The following is a 23677-nucleotide window of genomic DNA, read 5'->3' as shown; positions in this document are numbered from 1 at the left end:
ATACCAGTTGGCTTTTTATATTAAAATTTTGTTTCTTTTTCTTAAATCATCTATTTTTGCAGATGTGACGTATATTTCAGTTGTTACATCTTTGGAAAGTCTCAGATACTCGTGGCATGCTCCATGAATTCTATCCCAATGATAATGTTTCCTTCTATTTTACCAGCCTTCTCACCTGTGTAAAGCAATTAAGAAAGACAGTGATGTGAAGTGGGTTGTGGTACTACAAATATGTTGATAATATTCAAGTTTCTTTTTCATTGGACTGAGGAGCTCTGCTTGATTTCCTTTCTCAGTGGGAAGGTCATGGATGAGAACAACTTGACTGAGGCTCGATCTATACCAGATGGATCTAGTAGGTATGAGTAAACATCTTAGGGGCATGAAAATTTGACATCTGCTCCTTTTATTAAGATGATAAGCCATGCCTGTTGATGAAACTTACAGGGATGTTTTGGAATCCCTGAGGGCACCTGGATACATAGAGTAACAATCAGTAACTGGGCATTTATTATTTATTTTTTTTTTTTAAGAAGTATTTATTTACTGTCTTTAGTGGTACTCGGCTCCGGCTACATCAAAAATTGCTTCTACCTTCCCTGACTATCTGAAAGAATCTCTTCTAAAAATATCTTCATTTGAAGTCAAGGTGCTTTGCATCTGTCAAATAACTGGCAGTTCAGTTTTACTGTGTCCTAATGGCATAGCATCATTTACTACCAGTCTGAATTTTAAAGGATGATGTCAAGATGTGGTAAGATGGTATTTAACAAATTCAAGTTAATTGTTTTTAAACAGCATACTGGGAATTTTCTTGGTTTTAAATATAAATTCTTAACAGACATTTCCATTACATTTGCACTGGCCTTAGCTTACTCCCATTGAAACCACTGGAGAAATTACTATCAGCTGTAGGGATATGACTCAGACCAGCAGTGAAAGCTCCTGTATTAAACTATTAGCCATATAAATTGAAGAACTGCTAAGTATCAGTCAGAAGGTGGAAAGATCTCCAGCTAAAGAAAAAACAGGGTATTACACTACATTAATGTGTAAAGCTTTTTAGTTTTTAAAACAACCTGTGATTCATGCTTTCTATCCCAAAACAAAAGTAGACAGTATATTCTTTAGGAAACTATAAATATTTATTCCTTTCTGCAATTTGGAAAATGGCTAAGGTTTGGTTTAACTTTCAAAATGAGTCCACGTTGCTGCTCGTTGCTTCCTTTAAGAAAAGGAAGATTTTGAACACTGGAAGGAGGCTTGAAATAGTTGTTATTTGCTGTTAAACATTTAATCACCCCTGAAATTACAGCTTTGGTGCTTTCCACTGCTCAAATGTATATGTGTGTGGTTCTATGATTAAGCAAAATCTTTTACAAGATGAGCTGATATGCTGCATGGGCAATGTCAAATGCATTCCTACTCTGCTTGGTCAGTGAGGATCCGTTGGATAGAAAATGCATTAAATTTACCAAAAGCCTACTGTCTTTCACACTGTTTATCCCACTTTATAACTCAAAGAAAATCCAACAATAAGCTGCTAGCTGCAAAAATCTACATCATCTTTCCTTATTTATTCTGACAATCATGTCCCATAGCTGCTAGTAAGTACCATATGAAGAGTGACACACACCTCATTAATGGGATGGGTTTTGCTTCTTTGTGTCAGTTTGTCTAACCCCAAATGTTCCTTCCACCTACTGCACCTTCCAGACCGACCAGTGCTTGGCTAATTCACAAACTCTCAGTTCACAGTTGCATGAAAAGAATTCCCAAAACAGAAGAAAGCCTCAAGCTCTCATAGTTCCAGTTCCCGTACCAAAATTGCTAGACACAAATCATAGAATCGTATCATAGAATCACAGAATGGTTTAGGTTGGAACGGACCTTAAAGATCATCTAGTTTCAACCCCCCTGCCATGGGCAGGCACACCTCCCACAAATCAAATGGCAACATATTATACACTCTTTGTGACTAAGAAAAATGGGGGCAGATAATAATGTGATTCATTATTGTCTAGCTGTAGTTACACAAGTAATGTGATTTCATTTTTTTAAAGTAGCTATAACCATAATCTAATTGAAAAAAAACCACCTTGTTGAATTAGTTTCTATGTAGAAACACAATTCTGAAAAAAAAAAAAAAAAGACTAACAGTCACTGTATTAGGAGACTATTAGTATTGTTATCTCCCCTTTCTCAGCTTTCAACTATTTCCTGCCTCACATATCAGTGCACCCATGTACTGAATTCCAACAAAACACAGTGTTACAGAAAGTGGGTTAAAAAATGAATTTATGGTGTCTAGGTCCAAAAATGCCCTGAGGCCTGACTGGAATGTTCCAGTAGTACAAAGAAATCATTAACAGTTAAAAAACATTATCAATTAACTACAAACAACGTATAGCCCCAGAACTATGGCGTAAATCACGAGAGGAGATGAGAAATCATGTTCATGTATGTAAACCGTGAATATTTGTGTTCTTTTTTTTCCCTCCTATAAGTTAATGTGACAAAAGCTCTCCCAAAGAGTAATCCATAAAAAAAAAAAACAAAACAAAACAAAAACAGAACTATGCTTAAAAAATCTTATAAGAATGGCAAGGAAGGCTGAACTACGTTTGCATTGGATTAAATAAACGTGTTATTCTCACCCAATCTCCATCATCAACCTCAATCTCTGGCTCTCTGGACAGAAAACATTTGTCCTGAAGCAGTCTTATTATTTCCTTCATATTATCTTATTACAGGATCCATGGCAACCCTCACAGGCAGAAAAAAACAAAGTCTTCATTACTTTGGAGAGGTTTGCAGTTTGAGTTGTGACCACTTGAGAAATTACCATGGCAGAAGTTTGCCAAAATTCTAACCTGAAAGATAACAGCCTTGTAGCAGACTGTGTACTGCTTGGGGAGGCCACTTCACTTTCTCTACTGTATGGGAATAAAACATATGTACAGTGCTTCTCCCATCACATGACCAAGCTTTACTATGTATGTGTAATACAGTAAATCCAGCACTTCTGAAAATGCCCAGAGTACATGCATAAGTTCCAAAACTTTTCCTGAAGAATTGGGAATCTCTATGTAATTGAGAATACACATAAGTAAATCATAGTATTGACTCAAGAGAGCAGGCTGCCATCACCAGAACATATTTCTGGTTGAAAACTCTCCAGAGAGTAAGTTCATAATGTTTGGAAAGCAGGAATTGTTCAGAAAGCCAAAGTAGCTTGTTCCTTTGTCCCTCTTTTCTCACACTACATCAATGTGGCTAAAGTCTTTACGAAAGACAGAAATGAGGAGCAAGCTGCCACCACCAGGACACACTCAGCCCATAAACTACCTCCAGACTCCCAAGTTACTTTCAGGAAATAAATAAATGAAAAAAAGTTGAAAAGAAGCCAGCCACTGGTCCACAGCATTACCTGGACAGGCTGCACGCTTGAGCACCCCTGGTCTAGAACAAACTTAATGTTTATTTAGCTGCATTGGTATGCATGGCACGACCACAAATTAGCTAGAACTTTGTAGGGAATTTTCTTGAAGGTTTTACCAGTAACTGGACTTTCCAATGAACACAGAAGGATTTTCAAACCCCATTTTTACTAAATTACAAACAAGAACATTTAAACTTTTTAAACCAGGTAAAACTCTGTGCAGCTGAGAAAAAACAGAAAGAAAAAAATATTTACAAACAACTCCTACACCAATTGTGTCTGTTCTCTGTTTCCAGCCTTAGTTTCAATTAATTGTGTCACAGTAAAATCTACAGTCCCCTCTACTCCTAGACAATTTCTCTGCCCAGCATTGTCCTCCCTGGTGCACGCCTGCCAGAGGTCACCTATCTCCAGCTTTCTCCCTTCCGAGACTCTCTGTCTCTTCTTTTGCTTCTCTTGCAAGTTCTGGAGCCATGCCTTCCTCGGGAATCTCAGCTGCTACCAGGGGAGTCACTCCCTTTGCAAGCTTCAGTCAAGTCATTCCTGTTTTAAAGGAACATGATGTAACATACAAACCAAAGAAAAAACAAGCAAAACATGAAGCCCCATAAAGGTATAATAAGACATGTGGGATGGGGGACTATTTTGGTGAAAGATGCATGTATTTTCCTGTATTATGTTTTCCATATATTAATATTTTTACATAATTTTACATAATGTTGATGTTATACCTCTTTGACAGTCAGTAGAGAGACATTGGTGAAAACATGGTTTAAGGAAGTCAAAGGAAATTTGATATAAACTTTGGGCAGGATCGTTCCCCAAATCTGAAAAGATTTCATGTGCTTTTTGGTGGATGAAAATGAACGTGTGGTTCTTTTTAATCAGTGATGAAAGGAACAGTACTCCACTTTCGAGTTTAAAGGGTCCACTTACCTTTCAACACCCCCAGTTCTGTACCTTCCTGTCCTGTGATCTCTTGGACATTAAAAGACTAAAAAAGGGCACAACTAGAGTTGGGATACCAAGTTCACAGCACTCTATTTCTTTGTTAAAAAAGGCTGCATGGACCCAGTGTTCATACATGAACCTGATCCAGCTGAAATCAACAGAAGGCTTTTCATGGACTTCAAAGGTTTTTGAAATATAAGGCCCTATAAAGCTCAGCTGTGGGAAAGGTCAAAAAATGAAGATTCTTGGTGTAAACTCCTAGGCAAGTGCTTTTTTTGGTGCAAGATTTACATTTGCTAGGCACCGACTACTTAATATCATTATGAATGTGTCTTTTTTCTGTCATATTTCTTCTGAACTTGGGTCACCATAACCCCATGCAGTACTACAGGCTTGGGGAAGAGTGGCTGGAAAGCTGCCCAATGGAAAAGGAGCTGGCAGTGTTGGTCAACAGCCGGCTGAATGTGACCCAGCAGTGTGCCCAGGTGGTCAAGGCAGCCAACAACATCCTGGCCTGTATCAGGAATACCATGGCCAGCAGGACTAGGGAAGTAATCATCCCCCTGTATATGGCACTGGCGAGGCCATACCTCGAATACTGTGTTCAGTTTTGGGCCCCTCACTATTGGAGGGACATTGAGGCTTTAGAGTGTGTCCAAACAAGGATAACAAAGCTGATGAAGGGTCTAGAGTACAAGTCTTATGAAAAGTGGCTGAGAGAACTGGGGTTGTTTAGTCTGAGGAAGAGGAGGCTGAGGGGAGACTTTATCGGTACAACTACCTGAAAGGAGGCTGCAGAGAGGTAGGGATCGGTCTCTTCTCCCAAGTAACAAGCCATAGGACAAGAGTAAATAGCCTCAAGTTGCACCAAGGGAGGTTCAGATTGGATATTTGGAAAAATTTCTTCACCGAAAGGGTTGTCAATCATTGGAACAGGCTGCCCAGGGAAGTGACTGAGTCACCATCCCTGGAGGTATTTAAAAGACTTGTAGAAGTGGTGCTTAGGGACATGGTTTAGTGCTGGACTTGGCAATGCTAGGTTAACGGTTGGACTCAAAGATCTTAAAGGTCTTTTCCAACCTAAACAATTCTATATTCTCAATACTCAGTCACTAATCGTATTTTCAATCTTTAAAAATACGGAAGCTAAATAACTACTTTTTTTCTTCTATTTACTGAAGTTGGATATGTAATCAAAATCAGATAATGACAGAAAGCAAAAATTCACACAGAATAGCCAATGGAGATGTAGACCAGCTTGTGAATAATAATGTCCATTTGTAGACACGCATAAATTCAGCACTTGATCTTAAGAGGCTTGTCCTTTGCAAAATGACAAATGTTCAGCATCTGGGAAATCAGACTGGTTTCCAAACTGTCTCAGAAATGTATTGGGTTTTTTTTTTCCTTATAGGACACTTTCTAAACCAAACAGATTTAAATACAGTTCAGAGCACTAGTTAATCACAGACACTACCCATACATAGACAACAAATAGTGTTTTAATAAGAATTTTAACATGAATACTACCTAGCTTACACCCTTTTGCTCTGTGGTAAGTAGATATATGTTTGAATGGAAAAAGGATTTACATTTCAGAACACCCAGGGTTTTTCTTTGTAAAGTTTTCCAATGCTTTTCAAAAGCAACATCTCCTCCCCTTCCCTCACATACCCCTGTGACATTAAAACTATGCTTTGCCAATATTTTCTATGCATAAAACATCTGCCTCAAAACTTACTAGCAACATTCCTATTGATTTTATTGCATTTGGTATCAGGCACATTTACCAAATTAAAAGCAACTTTAATATCATGTACAAGAGCAAGATAGAATAAAGAATTTTTTTCTAATATGTAAACATCCGCAATTAAAATGCAAGAGAAGTACCTTGGCAACTCTTATTGTTCAATACAATTGTTCACCATTCACTTACATTTTCATACAGTTCATTTCATTTATATTTAGAACTTACACTTGAGGCACAGCCAAACAGGCATAGCTTGGGAAAGCAATGGTCAAGGTTAAAGTCCCAAATCTGAGAAATCAAAACTGCTAGAAAATAATGACCAGGCTCTGTAACCCTTGCACTCATGTCAACTATGCAAGCCTTCATTGAAGCCAAAGAGATTCGAGTTTGGTCATAAGAAAGTGAACATAACTCCCACTGAAATCAGCGAGGTTCATATCAGACCTGGATACAACTGCAAAGACTCATGGTGGCTCAATTCCACAATACTGTGGATAATGCAGGTGTTTTCACTAGATGCAACCATCATTATTCAAAACAAACCTTTCCTCTTCAAAGTTTTTACATAGGATCACATTAGAAGATCTGCGCTCCTCTGGTTCACAACAGCAGATCTCAATAATAAGAGCACACCAAATGCCAGGATAATTTTCCAGATCATATGCCATATGAACAATAAAAACAGAAGAATGATTGGGAATTTTACAAGTTTTGAGAAAATCATAAAGTAATGACAAATGTTTAAATTTGTGGAAAGAAATTAACAGCAGTGTGCTTTATGAGACATATGAAAGTCAGAATTATTTAACACAAAGACTATTTTTGGAAAGGAGATGAGTACTGAAATGGCAACACAAGCAGATGGCACACATTTCCTAAGTAGCAACATGTAAAAAAGATTGTGAACATGTCCCAAAAGATCTAAGCAAACTCAGTGCCTGGGCAGCCTATGAATTGGAACTGAATACACTACATATCCCAGAATAATACACTACATATCTAGTACATCTGATTACAAAAGTACTACTTATCTTCTCAAAAGATTTCATGAAAAGTAATTTACGGTCTCAGAATTATTCAAGACAGTTACAATAAATGGTTTCTTCATGATCTCCATCTTCTCTACAGCAGAGCACAGGGGCACATGCACCCTAGGCTTTTCAGACTGGCCTACCACTTTCCCATCTGGAATCGATTGCAGATTTTTGCAGGTGCAGTCACTTGGAGTTACAAGCAATTTGAAGGCAGATGTGCTGGCATGTAGACAACTAGCTGCCTGACTTGTAGGTAAAATCTGGTATTGGGTATCTAGAGGTAATCACTTGCACACTATTTGCTTGCAGATATAAAATCTGAGAACCTTTTATTATTTATTTAAAAGAATTGCCTGTTTTCCCTCAAAAACTTCAGTTGTCCTGACAGGCAAAAGTCCATCTGTAACAGTGAAAAGAACCTCCTACAACCACATAGTTATCAGTCATTCAACATACCAAACTTAAGGCCTTATAGTTCCCTCTTCAGCTATTAAACATTATGCAACATATAGACCTATTAGTTTAAAAGAACATTTTTCCATCCTTTCAAAAACAATTTTGAGGTAGCCTTAGCTGATCTAGCTTATCACTAATTCCTAAATGCTAATTTTTAGTACGTTACTAGTAGATTTATACTAAATCACACTTATGAGGGGAAATCTCCCAATAATTTTCCTTCATATATAATGAAACTGACTTACCATTTGAGGGGTATTTACACTGTGTCAAAAGGGTGAATTGGAACTCATACACTGTCCAGATAAGTTATCATCGGTATGAATACAGAAAACCTATGTGACCAAGCTCATACACACTGTTGCTGGTACATTTTTAAACAGTACTAAACAGTACCCATCTGAATGAGCTTAAAGCAGTATCTCAGGAGCCTATTCAAGTAGCAATCACAAATCTGGATCACACTATATTTATACATCCCAATGTACCTGGATTTCCGTCTTAAAAATAAAGAAATGAATTTGCCAAGATTCAATTTACTACTGAACACTACCCAAACACACACAAAAAAAAAAAAAAAAAAAACACCACCAAACCAAAAAAACAGTCACATGTACCAATATCTAAAGTATGGGACAAAACCAAATCTGATTGGGCTTAGTTTAAGCATTTTGGTTTTAAGGCATTGATAACCATAAATGGTCATATATAAACTAATGTAAGAAAATGTAAATAGTGAAAATTAATTTGGAAGTGAGTAACAATATCTAGCCCACACTATATCTGCAAAATGCAACTCCTCCTGTTCTCTGTTTTAGTCACTCCACATTTGGAGTGCTGGGTCCAGTGCCAATGAGAGACACGAACTTAGTGGAGCAAGTCCAACAAAGGGCCACTAAGATTAAGGGTTTGTAGCATCTCTCACATGAGAAGGGGCTGAGAGAACTGGGATTATTCAGCCTGAATGGAAAAGGCTCAGGCAGTTCTCATCAACGTTTATAAATATCTGATGGGAGGGAGTAAAGAAGATGGAGCCAGACCCTTCTCAGTGGTGCCCAGTAACAGGACAAGAAGCAACGGGCAAAAATTGAAACACGGAAAACTCCACCTGAACATAACAAACCACCGTGAGGGTGGCTGAACACTAGAACAGGCTGCCAAGAGGTGTTGTCCAGCCTCAACTGCTCTGGGACTCTGCGAGCACGTGGCTGTGGCCTCTCTATCCCTGTGACTCCATACAGCAAACACAACCAGTCAGTCTAGCCGGTAACTACCCCCAAAGCTCTTGCTGCTGTCATTCCTCCATCCTCTGGCATGTTCTACCACCCTCTCAGCTTCTGACCCAGTAAACAAGACTGACACCTCCTATACCTTAGCTAACTTGTCAAGTTTCACATATTAAGCAGGAAGACACTTGAGAGATCTGTAACAGATGGCTACTAAGACAAAAGATCCATGAGTTCACAGGTTTAAGTAAACACTGCTCTCCATAACACGTTTATGCTGTACCTTTAGCCTATGTGGTTACACTGTTATTCAAGCTCTTATTCACATAGAAAAGTTTTAATCATGGTCTCTGAACATGGCTCAGATGGCTGGCAGTAGAGGATAAAATCCAAACTATGTTTTCACCCAACTTGAAAACTGAACATTAAAGGTCACTGCCATGCCGGCTCCCCCAAAATGGAAGGAGTTCATCCACAGCTAACGTCACACATGGGAAAGACCACACCTATAGACAGCAATGCAAGGAATTTAGTCTCACTCCAGTAAAACAGGTAGGTTATACAGAAAAGCCCTAGCTAAACTAATTTGAGTATTCAAGCCTCATTTCCATCTAGCTATACAAGGTCCCTATGTATATGCATACCCTTTCCAGGAATACAAAAAAACTTGTGCAGTAACTGTGACCTCATCTTCATGAGGGTTTTACCTACTGTACCAGGTTACTATAAAACCAGATTCACAAATAAACTTTGGATACATCACATTAGAATTCCTAACTTTCTCCTGTACATCAGCACTGAGAAGGGAACTCCCTTAGTAAGAAAATGTTGAGGGACAGTATGTATCCAAAGACATCACTCTTCTTTACAACCTCAGTCCCTAAAACAGCATGCCTTCTTCTACAAAGGATTTAGTCTTGATGTTTCTTGAAGAACCAGGCACCTTAGCCCTTCCTTTCATTCCAACCTAGAGGAAGAACTGCCTTTTCCATCTTATAAGGGCAGCTTATCAACACATAGGCATGCTCTTTCAGATAACAGCCAAATGGGTACAGCAGCACGGACTGTGATACAGGAATGTCAGGTTCTAATCTACATCTTCTCCACTGTAGACTGGCCACTTGACTGTCATGCTCTTGGTTGCTGGAAGAACGCTCTCACCATCGTCCCCATTCAGGTGATTTACAGACAATTTTGCCATAAACAAAGCACAGAAGTAGGAACTCTACTTGTCAGTGCAGTCACCCAGGAGCATGCGTGGGTTCCAGTGAATGCTCCAGTTACTCCCTCATACATGTTATGCAAACCTTCATCATAAAACCTCAGTCTCAACACCCACAATAGCTGAGTGGTGAGTACCCTGAACATTAGCCTAGAGAGACGTCTTCTCTTTGCCCTACTCTTTCTGGTCACAGGTCAATGAATGCTTCATTCAGTGCTGTCCAATGGCCCAAGTCGCGCAGTTGGGATAAAAGTGCCTTCTCTCATCTGCAAAAGTCCAAAACAAGCCAAAGCTCAATGCTGCACACACTCCAGCAAGACAGAAGAGGTATGTTGGAATCCCTTCATTCATAGACTGAACATTCTTCTCTACTGTGGATGAGTATATAATTAATATGCTGTTTTATAAAAGAAGAAACCACTATGACCCATTCTGCTTACATTTTCTGTTTGTTTGCTTTATTATGAAAGTACTTTGTGCCAGCATGTTTTGTGTGAAACTTCTCGCTCTGTAGATAGATATAAAACATACATATTTCATTGGGCTGTAAGACCCATGTGGTACAATATCTCTCATATCAATCCCAAATGTCCTTTGGTGTAACCTCTATGTGTAATTCCCCAACACTCCCAAAACTGGAAAACTCCTGGCCATAGGAATTTTATAGCAAAAAACAGGCATTGGCGCCTGTTCAACAGGCATTCTGAAGATCACAAGACTTTTGATTTAGGTGACTAATTCTTCTTCTAGCCCACATCAATAGCCTACATGAAAAAGAAAAAATAAATTCTTTGACCTGTGCATTGATTAAAATAATTTCCCACTGAGAATGCACCTTTAAACCAGGCTTAGAGGCTTAGAACTGCTTCCCAAAAGTAAATTAACAAATAGATTTTTTTTTTAAAAAAAAAAAAAAAAAAAGAACACCTTGACACTTTCACAGATAGATATGGTAAAGAAAAATGAGTGAAAATTCTCTGTGGAGGAAAATGAATGAAAATCTCTTGTGAACATCTTGGAAATTTGAAAAACATCAGTTGGCATTCAAACAAGGGAGCCAGCAAGTACAGAATTAATCCTGATTTCCTGTTTGTACTACTTGGCCCTCATTCCCTGTAAAAGGTTGTTAGTGATGTGGGTTTGGTACCATGAACTATGTGAAATGAACTCTCTCTGAAGTTTCGGGGAGCCACCATGTTGTTGGTGCTTCCCATGAAGTACTCAATTGCTATCTCCCTGACCCTCACCACTGAGGCTGTGTCTAAAGCAGGGCTTGGAAATGAGCAGGTCAGTCTTCTTTCAATTCTTGTCCTAACTGGGAGACACTAGAGTTCCTTCCTGCTCCAGTTGGGATGAGCTAGTGTTTAGTTTGCTATCATTCGCTTTCATTGACCAGTCCAGCCCAAAGGTTGAATCAGATTACAAGATAAGTGGGCATCTCTGAAATGAAAAGAACTCCAGAAACTGCTACCAGTTGAGATGAAAGGGGGAGGTGGGGGTCTTTAGGAGAAGGGAGAAGAGAGAGGGATGAAAGGAGGATCCTATCCTTTAGCCCTCACGGAATAATATGGCCCAGACCTGCATGTCCTACTCTCCACTGTATTTATCAGACTCCTGTGAGAACATCGGATGCTTGCTGTACTCTCAAACTCTCCCCCTTTCCCTCATTAAAAGACAGGGGAAAGCTTAACTTTTATAAACGAGAGCACTTTATCTTCCAAACATTACAGTCGTTTCATGTCTAGCAGAAGTTTAATCCCTGGTAATTTAGATAAATTACCTTGTGCTTTAGCAGGTTGGGGTTAAAACTCTGAGATTTTCAACTGATTACAAAAAAAACAGCCAGTTATCACGTCCTAACTGAGTAATTTGCAGCTTATTGCACCCCGGCTAATTAAAATGTAATTACTATTGTTTGGCAATGTGCATTCTGTCAGCAGTTTTACGTCGGACAAGAAACCTTGCCAAGAAAACACACACAAAAAAAGCGCCTTTCACCAGGAATTGGCTTGATGTAAACTGCCTCTTTAGCCACTGAAACTGTAAAACAAATAAATTACAACCGCCTGACAACGCAATAAAAAAATACTAATCCCTCTCCCAGATAATGAACTATTCTGACGCGTACCCTCCTTTCAAGCCATCCCGCGAAGCGGAGACTACGTTGACAGCGAGCTCTCCGCCGCCGCCGGCCCCAGCGGAGCTGCGGGAGAAGCCTCGGGCGGGGCGGCCCCTCCCGCCGCACGGGGGCAGCTGGCGGGGCTGCGGGCCGGGCAGCCCCTTCCCCACCCGCCCTGGGGCCCACCCCCGGTCTTTTTAGCCCAAATCCGGTTACAGGCACCGAAGACCTCCGCTGCCGTTGAAACCAACACATTAAGCTTTCATTTCACGCTGACTTTTTTTTTTTTTTAAAAAAAAACGTGTTATCCTTAAACATCTCTCATACCAGCCTTCCGTGCCAACACCTTAGCCCTGAACTCTGCCTTCACCCAAAACATCTGCCCCGAGGGGGTTCCCGTGTCTAACTGCCGAGAAGGCACAGGGCAAACGACAGGCGCGCTCCCCGCCCGCTCCCCTGCGGGCTGCCGAGGCGTGCCATCCCCAAAGGTGGAGGTGACTCCCTTCCCACCGGGCTGGCCAGCCCTCTCTAAAGGGGGTTGGAGGCTAGGGAAGGAGAAGGGCTGGCAGTTCAGAAGGGTTTCCATCATTTGGATAGAGTCGATTCAGTTTAATACTTTCACAACGTAGAGCAGGTGGGGAAGGGAGAAGGGAAAGGTGCGGGTGTAACTGGAAGACGGGAAAGGACGGGCAGGTACCCGCTGCTGTTACACCACCTTCCGCATTGCTTCTAGCCCAGTCGCCTTCGGGGCTCCCTCTCCCTCATTCCTTTTATACCTCGCAGGTCTCCCGCCACTTCAACCCCATTTCCCCACTCCCGTTAGCCAGAGATGTGCCCCCCTGATTCAGAAAAAAAAAAACAAACAAACACAAAAACCAACAACAAAAAAAAAACACACAATCGAACTTGTTACCTCCACCCTCACCTTCCAGGAGGTGGGAACCACGTTCCCTATCACCGCTCTCAAAAAATAAGCTCAAACTTTCCCACCCGGCTGGAGATGCGAACCACCCGCGGGCGGCAGGGCGCGACGGCAGGCGGAGCCCCGCGGGATCGCTCGAGCAACGCCCGCCGCCGGGAAGCACAAGCGCACCCCGGAGCACCGTGCCGCGGCCCCTCCGCCAGCCCCGGACATCACCGGAGGCAGCGCCGAGCACCTGCGAGGAGCCGGGGAAGAGCGGTACCCCGCCGCGGGCTCAGCCCCGCCGCCCAGCCGGCCGGCGAGCCGCTGACAAGCGTGCGGCGGGTCGCGGCGTGCCGGCAGCCCCCACCATCCGCCGCCTCCTCCCGGCGACCGGCTACGCGGGGGAGCACCCAAACGCACCGGCGGGTCTCGGCGCAGCCGCGGGGCTGTCCCCACCTGCCCGCCGCCTCCAGGTGCTGGCGGCGGTACCCGCAATGCCCCCGCCATCCCCTGGGGAAACGCCCCCCCCTAAGTTTGACAAGAGGCGCTCCGGCCCCGGCCGTCCTTTCCGTCCCCACCCCACGCCCGCCGCGCCGGTGCCGGTGCCGAGGGACTCCCGCCTGCCGGGCGGGCCGGGCGGCGGCGGTGGGGCGCCCCTGCGGCGGCGCCATGCCCCTACCTGGAAATGCTTGAAGAAGGCGGAGATGCGGGTGATCTGGAGGCTCAGGCACCTGGAGGTGCATCTGGCGGTGGAGAAAGCGTCGTCCTGCCTGCGGGCGGCGGCGGCGCCTGCCCCCGGCCCGGCGGGGCTGCCACAAGCGGCCGTTACCCAGAGGAGCAGGGCGAGGGACACGCCGGGCGCCCTCCGCACCATCGCTCCTGCGGGAGAGGAGGGCAGAAGGGCGGCGGGGCGCTGCGGGGTAGGGAGGCGGCAGGCGCCGGGTTGATCTACCGCTCGGCAGGCTGGTGCCGGGCTGCGCTGGGGGCAGACACCTCTGCGCCGCAGAAACTACACAAGAAAGTTCAATCATTCAACTCTCCTCACCCCCTCCTTCTCTCCCTCCCTCCCCGCCCGCCCCGGCCCACAGCCCTCCCCCGCCCGGCAGCGGGCGGGCCGAGGCTGACAGCGGCCGCGCCATTGGCTGCGCCGAGCGGCAGTGGCGGGGCGGGCGGGCCGTGTGGCCGCGGGCAGGTCGGCCCGGCGGGGCCGCTGTTGGGCACCCGGACTCCCGGCCGCGCACCCGCCACCTGTGGGGCACCGCGGAGGCGCTCGCCATGTCCTGACACAGGCGCGGGCGAAAGGGGGGGTCCCGCGCCCGACCCGCACGGCGGTTGGTAGCCGGCCGTTGGCGCGGCGCCGGACCCGGTGGCGTCGGGCCCGGCCCGCTGTCCGCGCAGGGCCCGGCGCGGCGGCCTGGCTCAGCCCTGTCACCCCGCGCTGCCCGAGGGGAGCGGCGCGGCCTGGCCCGGCCCGGCCGGGGCTTTTGTGTGTCAGCCGCCCTGCTAAGCCGCCGGTCCATAAAGGCTCGTCTGTGTTAATCTCTTTTCGGAAGGCAGGGAAATTACTTCTGGAAACGCGGTCTTTCGTGCAGCGAAACACTGCGGTGAGCTTTTGTCCCAAGGTGAAACCCGTAAAGGCTCTTCGGAAGAGTTATTTAAGAGTGAAAATCTACAAGTCATTAGTCCAAATACCTCTGGGTAATAGCTGCAAAATTAAAAGAGCGCCTTGAGCTTTAAAATGGCTACCATACGCTATACAGCAACTTCACGGCCTGCCTTCTCTGCGCCTTCAGTCCCAAGGCTGGGAGCACGCACCACAGTTTGTAGCACAGAGGTTATGTACCTACTACATTCCTCTCCATGCGTACACTATATGGACTCCTCCCGTTGCAAGTACGTGCTGCTAGAAGAGCAAGTGGATCTTTGCTCGCTGGAGTTGTGGATTGAGCCTCCTGAACTTGAAAATCCCAAGGTTGTATGAGCTGAAACGAGTAGTCTTTAAGCTGTTTCAGGAGTTAATAGTAGATTAGTTACTACTGCCAATAGTAGTTTAACATGTTTATCAAACCCTATATTAAACAGACTGCAGGAATCTTCTTTGCTGGAGCAAGTTTTGGCATAAGTTAAACGCTTATTAGGAAAGTCACCTAAAATCCCACCAAAGGACAGCAAGGTCTTCAACCAGTCTGGCTTGTACTAATTTTGCACGGCTATAATTCGTCTCTTTATGGATGTTCTTATGTACATAAATGTGAAATAAAGCGTATTCCCCAATGTCTTTGTTCTTACCAGACTATATGCGGACAACTTCTATAATATATATCAGAAAATCAAAGTACAAGAAGGTGTGTTAAAACCAAACTAATAAATCAGTAGTTAAATTCTAGCTTTAGATTCTAGCTATAATTTTGCTAGCTTACCACAAAAGGCACAGATTAAAAAGAGAAGAGAGTTCTTGTCACAGGTATTGGTAACATGCAAATATAATAGGAAGCGAGACAGATTTTAGTTTAGATATTACTCTGTACCTTACAGTGTGTTGTCAGCTGACCAGAAATCTCCACCTGAAAGAAGCCAGTAGGCTAGCGTCACTCCTGCGAGTGTTAACGAATTGAAATGACAGTTTGCGCCCTTGGATGCTTGAGGGAGCACAGTTGCCAGAAGACCAGGTCACCCGCCACGTCCTGGCACAGAAGCTGCCCCGCAGCTTGCACTGTGTAAGTGTTCTCCGCCGGCTATTTTGGAAGTGCCCTGGTTAGGCAAGGAAGACCATCTCAGCTACACCTCCAGAAGTGTTCCTCATCTTTGGAGCTGGAGGGACTACCTGCTTCTCACAGTGAGCAGAGGCTTTAAGTGGCTCAGAAATGCTGTTCTCGATTCTGCCTGAAATCTCGCCGCCAGAGAACTGGTTACTATGCCTAATCCAGCATCTCTACATTTAAAAAGAAAAAAAACAACCACATTATAGAGCAGCACAGAAATAAACGCAATATTGTGACAAACAGTGGTGAGCCCATTCAGGCCTCAATACTAAGTTGAGGACTTCCCAGTTTCTGACGAACTTTCAAATAGGTTTTCTTAAGCCCTGACTAAAAATTTCGCAATTTATTTTGCCTTGAGTCAGGAAAAGAAAATTGCTTCACTGATTCATAGTGTTTACAGGTACACCAAAATGCACAATTTTGCCATATTTTAGTAGATAATAAGAACTGCTTGAAAAAATATGTAACTATCTGTAAATGAGATACAAATCTAGAGAGGGCAGATGGTTCTATAGATATATATCCCCTCCGTGTTACTACTAATGCAATTCGTGTTGTATATTATAAACCCCAGCTTTAAGTAAAAGTGTGCGAATCCTGTTTCTTTTGTTTTATAAAGTCTGGTAGCAAAGGGCATAGAGCCCTTAATAATTAAAAAGTTCGTGAATACACAGTTTATTCAGTTGCTTTTGTTTGAAAGGTCATGGTTACAGAGATCATCAGCGAAGTCTGTGAATTCCTTTTTGGTGAGGGCTGACTTGGTTAGCACACAAAAGACTGGCTGTTCAGTTCCAGTAAAACTGTATTCACACAGGTCCTGTTCCCTTACACGGAGATTAAGGAACTGGCTCGGTAGCTCAAGAATTTAGTAGGTAATTAAAACCCACTATGGGCTAAATATCCGATAGACCAAAAGACAAGATACGCAAGTTTGTAAATACACCCATTTTAAAGAGGTTAATAAATTGCTTACAGAATACAGAAATTTGGAAATAAATTATATATACAAACCAACCAATCTTTAAATATAATCATAATCTATAATCACATAAATAGACATAATAGAAACATTTGTGCATTTTGCTCACTGAATTTTTGGTCAATAAATGAAAATAAGTAATATTTTTAGTATTAGAAATAGTAGGATTAGTAGAAATAAATTCTTGCAAATGCAGGGCACTGCTCTTATGTTAAAAATACAGGTATTATTATCCTGCCTGGGCTTCAAAGCAGCCTGACAATATAAAAACAAGTTCTTTTGAAGACCAGCTTTGCGAAAGTCGGGGCTGTTTTTTTACAGGAGACAGCGCCACATACTGGTTTTGTAAGGTGAGAGCTACTGGGCGTTGTATCGATTTATTTCTCTTTAATGAGTTGGTTTTAATCGATTTAAATCAGGCTGACTGCATCTTAAGTAATTACTTATTATTCCAACGGAATTACCGACACCAGGTTCTGTTTTCAGGTAAACAAGTAAAGGAGATGTTGTTAATGTTAAAAATATTTATTGTTTTCATATAAGCCACTGTATTCTAACTCATTGATTTAGTTTATTATATTAAATCATCCCATGTGATTTAATGTGCCATTATTTACTCAATTATCTTCAGCTTTAATTATGTTATGTCAAAAATTATTATAGTTCTGTGCACAATGTAATGCCCCACACCCTCTCCAGGAACTCAACGTGCTGGGGTGCCTCTCTGAAGTGCCTGCATACTGATGCAGGCGGTATAGGGAATAAATGTGACAACTCAAGAGGTCTGTGTGCAACTGCAGGCCTGCAATCTTGTTGGGATCACAGAGACATGGCGAGGTGGCTCCCATGACTGGAGTGTTGCAGTGGAAGGATACAGGCCCTTTAGGAAGGACAGGATGAGAACACGAGGGGAGGGAGTTGCCCTTTCTGTGAGAGAGCAGCTGGAGTGCATGGAGCTCTGCCTGGGGATGGATGAGGAGCCAGCTGAGCACTTTAAGGGTTAGGATTAAAGAGAGGTCAGCTAAAGGTGACATTAGTGTGGGTGTCTGCTATAGGCCACCTGACCAAGAAGAACAAGTGGATGAGGCCCTCTACTGTCAACTGGAAGCAGCCTCATGTTTGCAGGCCCCGATCCTCATGAGGGACTTCAACCATCCCGGTATTGGCTGAAGGGACAACACAGCAGGGCATAAGCAATCCAGGAGGTTCCTGGAGTGCATTGTTGATAACTTCCTCCTCTGAGTGACAGAGGTGCCTACAAAGAGGGGTGATCTGCTGGACTTCATACCAACACAGAGGGGCTCATTGGGAATGTGAAGATCAAAGGCAGCCTTGGCTGCAGAGACCATGAGATAGAGTTCAGAATTCTGACGGCAGGGAGGAGGGTGAAAAACAAGCTCACAACCAAGGACTCCAGGAGAGCAGACTTTGGCCTCTTCAAAGGTCTGCTTCAAAGAAACCTGTGGGATAAGGCATTGGAGAGAAGGGGGGCCCAAGAAACCCGGTTAATATTCAATGATCATCTCCTCCAAGCTCAAGAGCAGTCCATCCCAATGAATAAGAAGTCAGGCAAAAATGCCAAGAGGCCTGTGTGGTTGGACAAGGAGCTCCTAGCAATACTCAAACACAAAAAGGAAGCATACAGAGGGTGGAAGCAGGGACCGGTAAACTGGGTTTACTGCAGAAACATTGTCTGAGCATCCAGGGATGAAGGTAGGAAAACTAAAGCCTAAACGGAATTGAATCTGACCAAGGACGTGAAGGACAACAAGAGTGGCTTCTATAAGTACATGGGAGACAAAAGGTCCTAGAGACCAGGGGAAAGTGTTGGAGCAAGGAAGATATAGCCTTGTTTGAAGAGGATCAGGTCAGGGAATACATAAGCAAACCAGACATGAGTAAGTCAGTGGGCCCTGATGGGTCAGCCCCACCTCAATCCCTGGGAAAGTAATGGAGAGGGTCATCCGTAAAACCATTTGCAGGCACATTAAGGACAGGAAAATCATCAGGAGCAGTCAGCATGGCTTCACCAAGTGGAAGACTTGCTTGACCAACTTGACTATAGTAAGGCCTTTGACGCTGTCTCCTGTAAGATCCTTACAGACAAGCTGTTGATGTACAGGCTGGATGAGCAGGCAGTGAGATGGATTGAAAGCTGGCTGAATGGCCAGGCCCAGAGGATGGTGATCAGCGGCGCAAAGTCTGGTTGGTAGCCAGTGACTAGCAGTGTGCCCCAGGGGTCAATACCGGGTCTGATCCTGTTTAACGTTGTCATTAATGAGCTGGCTGATGGGGTAGAGTGTGCCGTCAGCAAATTTGCTGATGACACAAAACTCGTAGGAGTGTTCCAGAGTGTCATGCTGCTGTCCAGAGGCACCTGGAAGGCTGGAGAAATGGGCTGTCAGGAACCTCATGAAGTTCAACAAGGGGAAGTGCAAAGTCCTGCACCTGGGGAAGAACAACTGCATACACCAATGTGTGGTGGGGGCCCCCTGTCTGGACAGGAGCTATGCAGAAAAGATCGTGGGGGTCCTGGTGGACACCAGGTTGAACATGAGCCAGGACTGTGCTCTTGCAGCAAAGAAGGATAATGGTATCCTTGCCTGCATTGGGCAAAGTATTGCCAGCAGGTTGAGGGAGGTGATCCTTTCCCTCTCCTTAGCACTGGTGAGGCACTGGGCCTTCTCAGTACAAGAAAGTTGAGGACATACTGGAGAGAGTCCAGATGCTGAAGATGCTGAAGGGACTGGAGCATCTCTGCTGTGAAGAAAGGCTGAGAGAGCTGAGACTGTTTAGCCTAGAGAAGAGAAGGCTGAGGGGGGATCTCATTAACGTATATAAATACCTGCAGTGATGGTACAAAGAAGACAGAGCCAGGCTCCTTTTAGTGGTGCCCAGTGTCAGGACCAGAGGCAATGGGCACAAACAAATTCAGGAGGTTCCCTCTGAACATAAGGAAACACTGTTTTTACTATGAGGGTGACTGAGTACTGGCACAAGTTTCCCAGAGATGTTGTGGATTCTCCCACATTGGAGATATTCAAAAACCATGTGACTTTGTCCTGGGCAACAGCTGTATGTGTCTGTTCTTGAGCAAGGGGGTTAGACCAGATGACCTCCAGAGGTCTTTTGCAACCTCAACCATTCTGTGATCTGAACTATACAATAAATTGAACAAAGGAATGGATTTTCAAGTACATTTCCAAAATAAAAAAAGACTCTTTATCAGGGAGTGTAGTGATAAGATGAGGCATAATGGTTTTAAACTGAAAGAGGGTAGATTTAGATTAGATATTAGGAAGAAATTTTTCCTCATGGGAACAATAGGAACAATGTTCCTAATGGGAACAATGGAATGGGGGTTGGAAGTACATGGTCTTTAAGGTCCCTTCCAACCCAAATCTTTCTGTGATTCTGTGATTATTAAATGTCCCACCACACTGCATGTTTAGTTCACTAGTATTCAGGACGTAAATGAGGAAGGTAATATATATGAGATATACAGTAATTTAGATGTAATATTAGATTTATTTTTAATCTATTTTAACTGTATGTCTAGACTTCTGAAGGCTTGGGAGATGGCTGGCTTACCTGTGATTTCTTGATTGTGATTTCTTGCTGGCAGCAGTTCACTAAAGAAACTGCAATAACTAGAACTCTGCTAGACACTGGTCTTTAATTTTCTGAGTGAGTTTTGAATCCAGCTTGTGTCTGCTGTAGTTTGCTGCTGCTCAAAGGAAGCTGAAAGCATTTACCATGGAAAATGAAGTGATTTTGAAAGATGCTTCCACAAAATCATTTCTTTCTGCAAGTAAAACAACGGAAGCCAGAACTGACATTGAAAGAAGAATGAATTTGTGCCAGAAATTATGCCATTTGCAGACTAGCCCTCATGCCTGTGAATAAGAGGATGAAATAGACTTTCTTATGGCTTTGAATGTTCCTTCAAGGACCAAATACAACTCTGCTCCTGTGGTAAGGGCACGTAGTAACTCTTTTTTTTTTTTTTTTTTTTTTTTTTTCCCAGGCTTGTATAGGTGTCCTATAGTATTCCTTCCACATGTGATCCCTGAAGTTAATCACCTACTCAAATTCCTTTTGAGGAATAGGATTTTGCCTAGTCCTGACTCAAACCTGTGAGTAAAATAAAAAAATATCTCTCTGTGTCTCATATAGCCGATATTCTTCATTCATAGGTGTAGAATTGCAGTCCTTATAATAATACTTTTTCCCGGGAGCAAATTAATAGGATTTTTGTGAGCCACTGTTTTCTTTTGTACAAGGGAAAACAGTAGAAGTTAGTAGGAATATTCATAGTGCAGTTAGCAGTCACAGTGGAAGACAGGATGAAATAATGGTTCAGTGTTCCAAAAATCTCATCATCTGCGTGTAAAGCAAAAGACAACAGATGCCTATCCAAAGATTGTTGAGGAAATGCAGGAAACCGACCAGGTAATTTTGAGCTATATGATAGACCTCATTGCGTGTGTAAGAAACACAAGAGCAGTGAGGTCTGAGGAGGGGTTTGAAGCAAAATGATGGTATAGCTTTAGAAATATCCACTGACTACTCTTCCCAAACATAAGAAGAAACATAACAGAAATCACAAACAGAAAGCATCATCGGTTGGCTGTAAGAAGGATTGGGTTTTTCAGTGTTGAGCTAGAACTTAATGTTCTCTGTCTTAATGCAATGTGGAAGAGAAACAAATTCAGAAATACAAAGACAGAAGAGGTTACTAAAACAGAAGGCTGGGAAAGCACCCTTTGCTCTGTTGTTGACAAGTGAAAATTTGCTATTACATCAAGAGCAGAGAAAAGAAGTTGCGGTGCTTAGGATGGAAACTGGGAGTTTAGCTGCATGAATGGATAGAAAGGAGTGAATATTAGAGACATTGTGCCAAGGAATGCAGATTTAAACAAACTATGATTTTCAAAATGTGGAAATCAAAGCCTTAGAGTCAAAGACGGTGCCTAAATAATATTCCTGAATGAGGTTTCATCGACAATACTAAAGAAAGGAGACAAAACAAGACCAACTATGAACATACTCAACTTGAGACACCCGTAAAGAAAGGTCAGAGGCAAACAATGCTATTAGCTGAATGAACATGCTTATTTCCTCCCAGGGACTCTCATCTTCTTCAGGGTCGTGTAGAATAGGGCAAAGCCAAGGCCTCACTCGCTCCAAATCTGTCTTCAACTAGTTTGCAAAAATAAGTTTTCTAATAAAAATATATCTTACTGGCGTGTTCCCAGCTGCCTCCTGTCGCTCCAGTCATTTGGTCTGATTTCTTGTTTCAAACAGACCATAATTCTTTGTCCTGTGTTTTGTATATCCCATACTTATCTTCTGATTGAACTAGAGCATGTTTTTAAACAGGCACCAACTCTTTGTATCAGGAGAGACAACAGTGAAGAAATCAGTGCATCTATGGGGAAGATTTTTCGTGTTTGTCTTACTTTAAAAATATGTAGCTTATTTCTAGCCTGACTGCTGTGTTTATTAATGTTTAGACATCGAACTTTTTTCCACCTTTTGGACAGATGAAGACTGCCTTTCATGTTGAAATCCACCTGAAGATAGATGGAGATCCATATGAAGATAAATCTGAGATATAAAGGGAGGTTACCTGCAGACCACGATTAACTTCTTTTATAAATTAACCAGAGAGATTTCTTTGTGAAGTTTTACTGTATTGCGGATTTTGTAAACCTGTTTTTTTCAGAAACTTTCCAACCTTGAGGTGTATACCTTAGAATTGGACATGGTGTTCTAGTAATGGTGTCAATAATACCATACAGATGTAATATGATATATATCTCTATATATAGATATATATCTATAGCCTGTCTTATTTGTCTTCACCTTATATAGTTCAGAGCTACCTTGGTCTTAGTCACTGTATTACACTGGGAGCTCATGTTCATTTGGTTATTCACCAGACCCCAAAGGCTTTCACAGATACAGGCTTTCCAAGAAACATTTTTCTGTCCTGTGAGTGTGACCTACTTTCTGTGTTCCTAGATGTACAAACTTGCATATAGCAGCATTAAAATGCATGATGTTTAAAAATGAATTCAGATTACTGAGTGATTCAGAATTCTCTATATATTATTTATCACGTAAGCTAATAATCATATCGTATGAAACTTCATAAGAAGTGATTACACAGTATCACAGTATCACAGTATGCTAGGGATTGGAAGGGACCTCAAAAGATCATCTAGTCCAATCCCCCTGTCGGAGCAGGAACACCTAGATGACGTTGCACAGGAAGGCGTCCAGGCGAGTTTTGAATGTCTCCAGAGAAGGAGACTCCACAACCTCCCTGGGCAGCCTGTTCCAGTGCTCTGTCACCCTCACTGAGAAGAAGTTTCTTCTCAAATTTAAGTGGAACCTCTTGTGTTCCAGCTTGAATCCATTACCCCTTGTCCTATCATTGGTTGCTACTGAGAAGAGCCTGGCTCCATCCTCATGACATTCCCCCTTTATATATTTATAAATGCTAATAAGATCACCCCTCAGTCTCCTCTTCTCCAAACTAAAGAGACCCAGCTCCCTCAGTCTTTCCTCATAAGGGAGATGCTCCACTCCCTTAATCATCCTAGTTGCCCTACGCTGGACTCTCTCCAGCAGCTCTCTGTCCTTCTTGAACTGAGGGGCCCAGAACTGGACACAATATTCCAGATGCGGTCTCACCAGGGCAGAGTAAAGGGGAAGGAGGACCTCTCTCGATCTGCTAACCACCCCCCTTCTAATACAGCCCAGGATGCCATTGGCCTTCTTGGCCACAAGGGCACAGTGCTGGCTCATGGTCATCCTGCTGTCC

General features: G+C 43.1%; 1 protein-coding gene across 1 annotated transcript in view; it reads right to left on the bottom strand.

Annotated features, from left to right (window-relative positions):
- Window positions 1–13978, bottom strand: part of ANOS1 (anosmin 1) — a gene marked incomplete at both ends in the record, with an annotated part of 147862 nt that extends 133884 nt beyond the window's left edge. The window contains one exon of the mRNA XM_082490953.1: window positions 13784–13978. Within this exon, the coding sequence (XP_082347079.1) occupies window positions 13784–13978 (195 nt within the window). The remainder of the gene's footprint in view (window positions 1–13783) is intronic.
- Between the last annotated feature and the right edge of the window lie 9699 nt (window positions 13979–23677).

Source organism: Vanellus vanellus (assembly GCF_965231255.1).
Source record: "Vanellus vanellus genome assembly, chromosome: 1".
In the NCBI taxonomy this organism is placed as follows: Eukaryota; Metazoa; Chordata; class Aves; order Charadriiformes; family Charadriidae; genus Vanellus; species Vanellus vanellus.
Note: the sequence above shows the minus strand (reverse complement) of the source record. Positions and strands in the feature narration are given on the sequence as shown.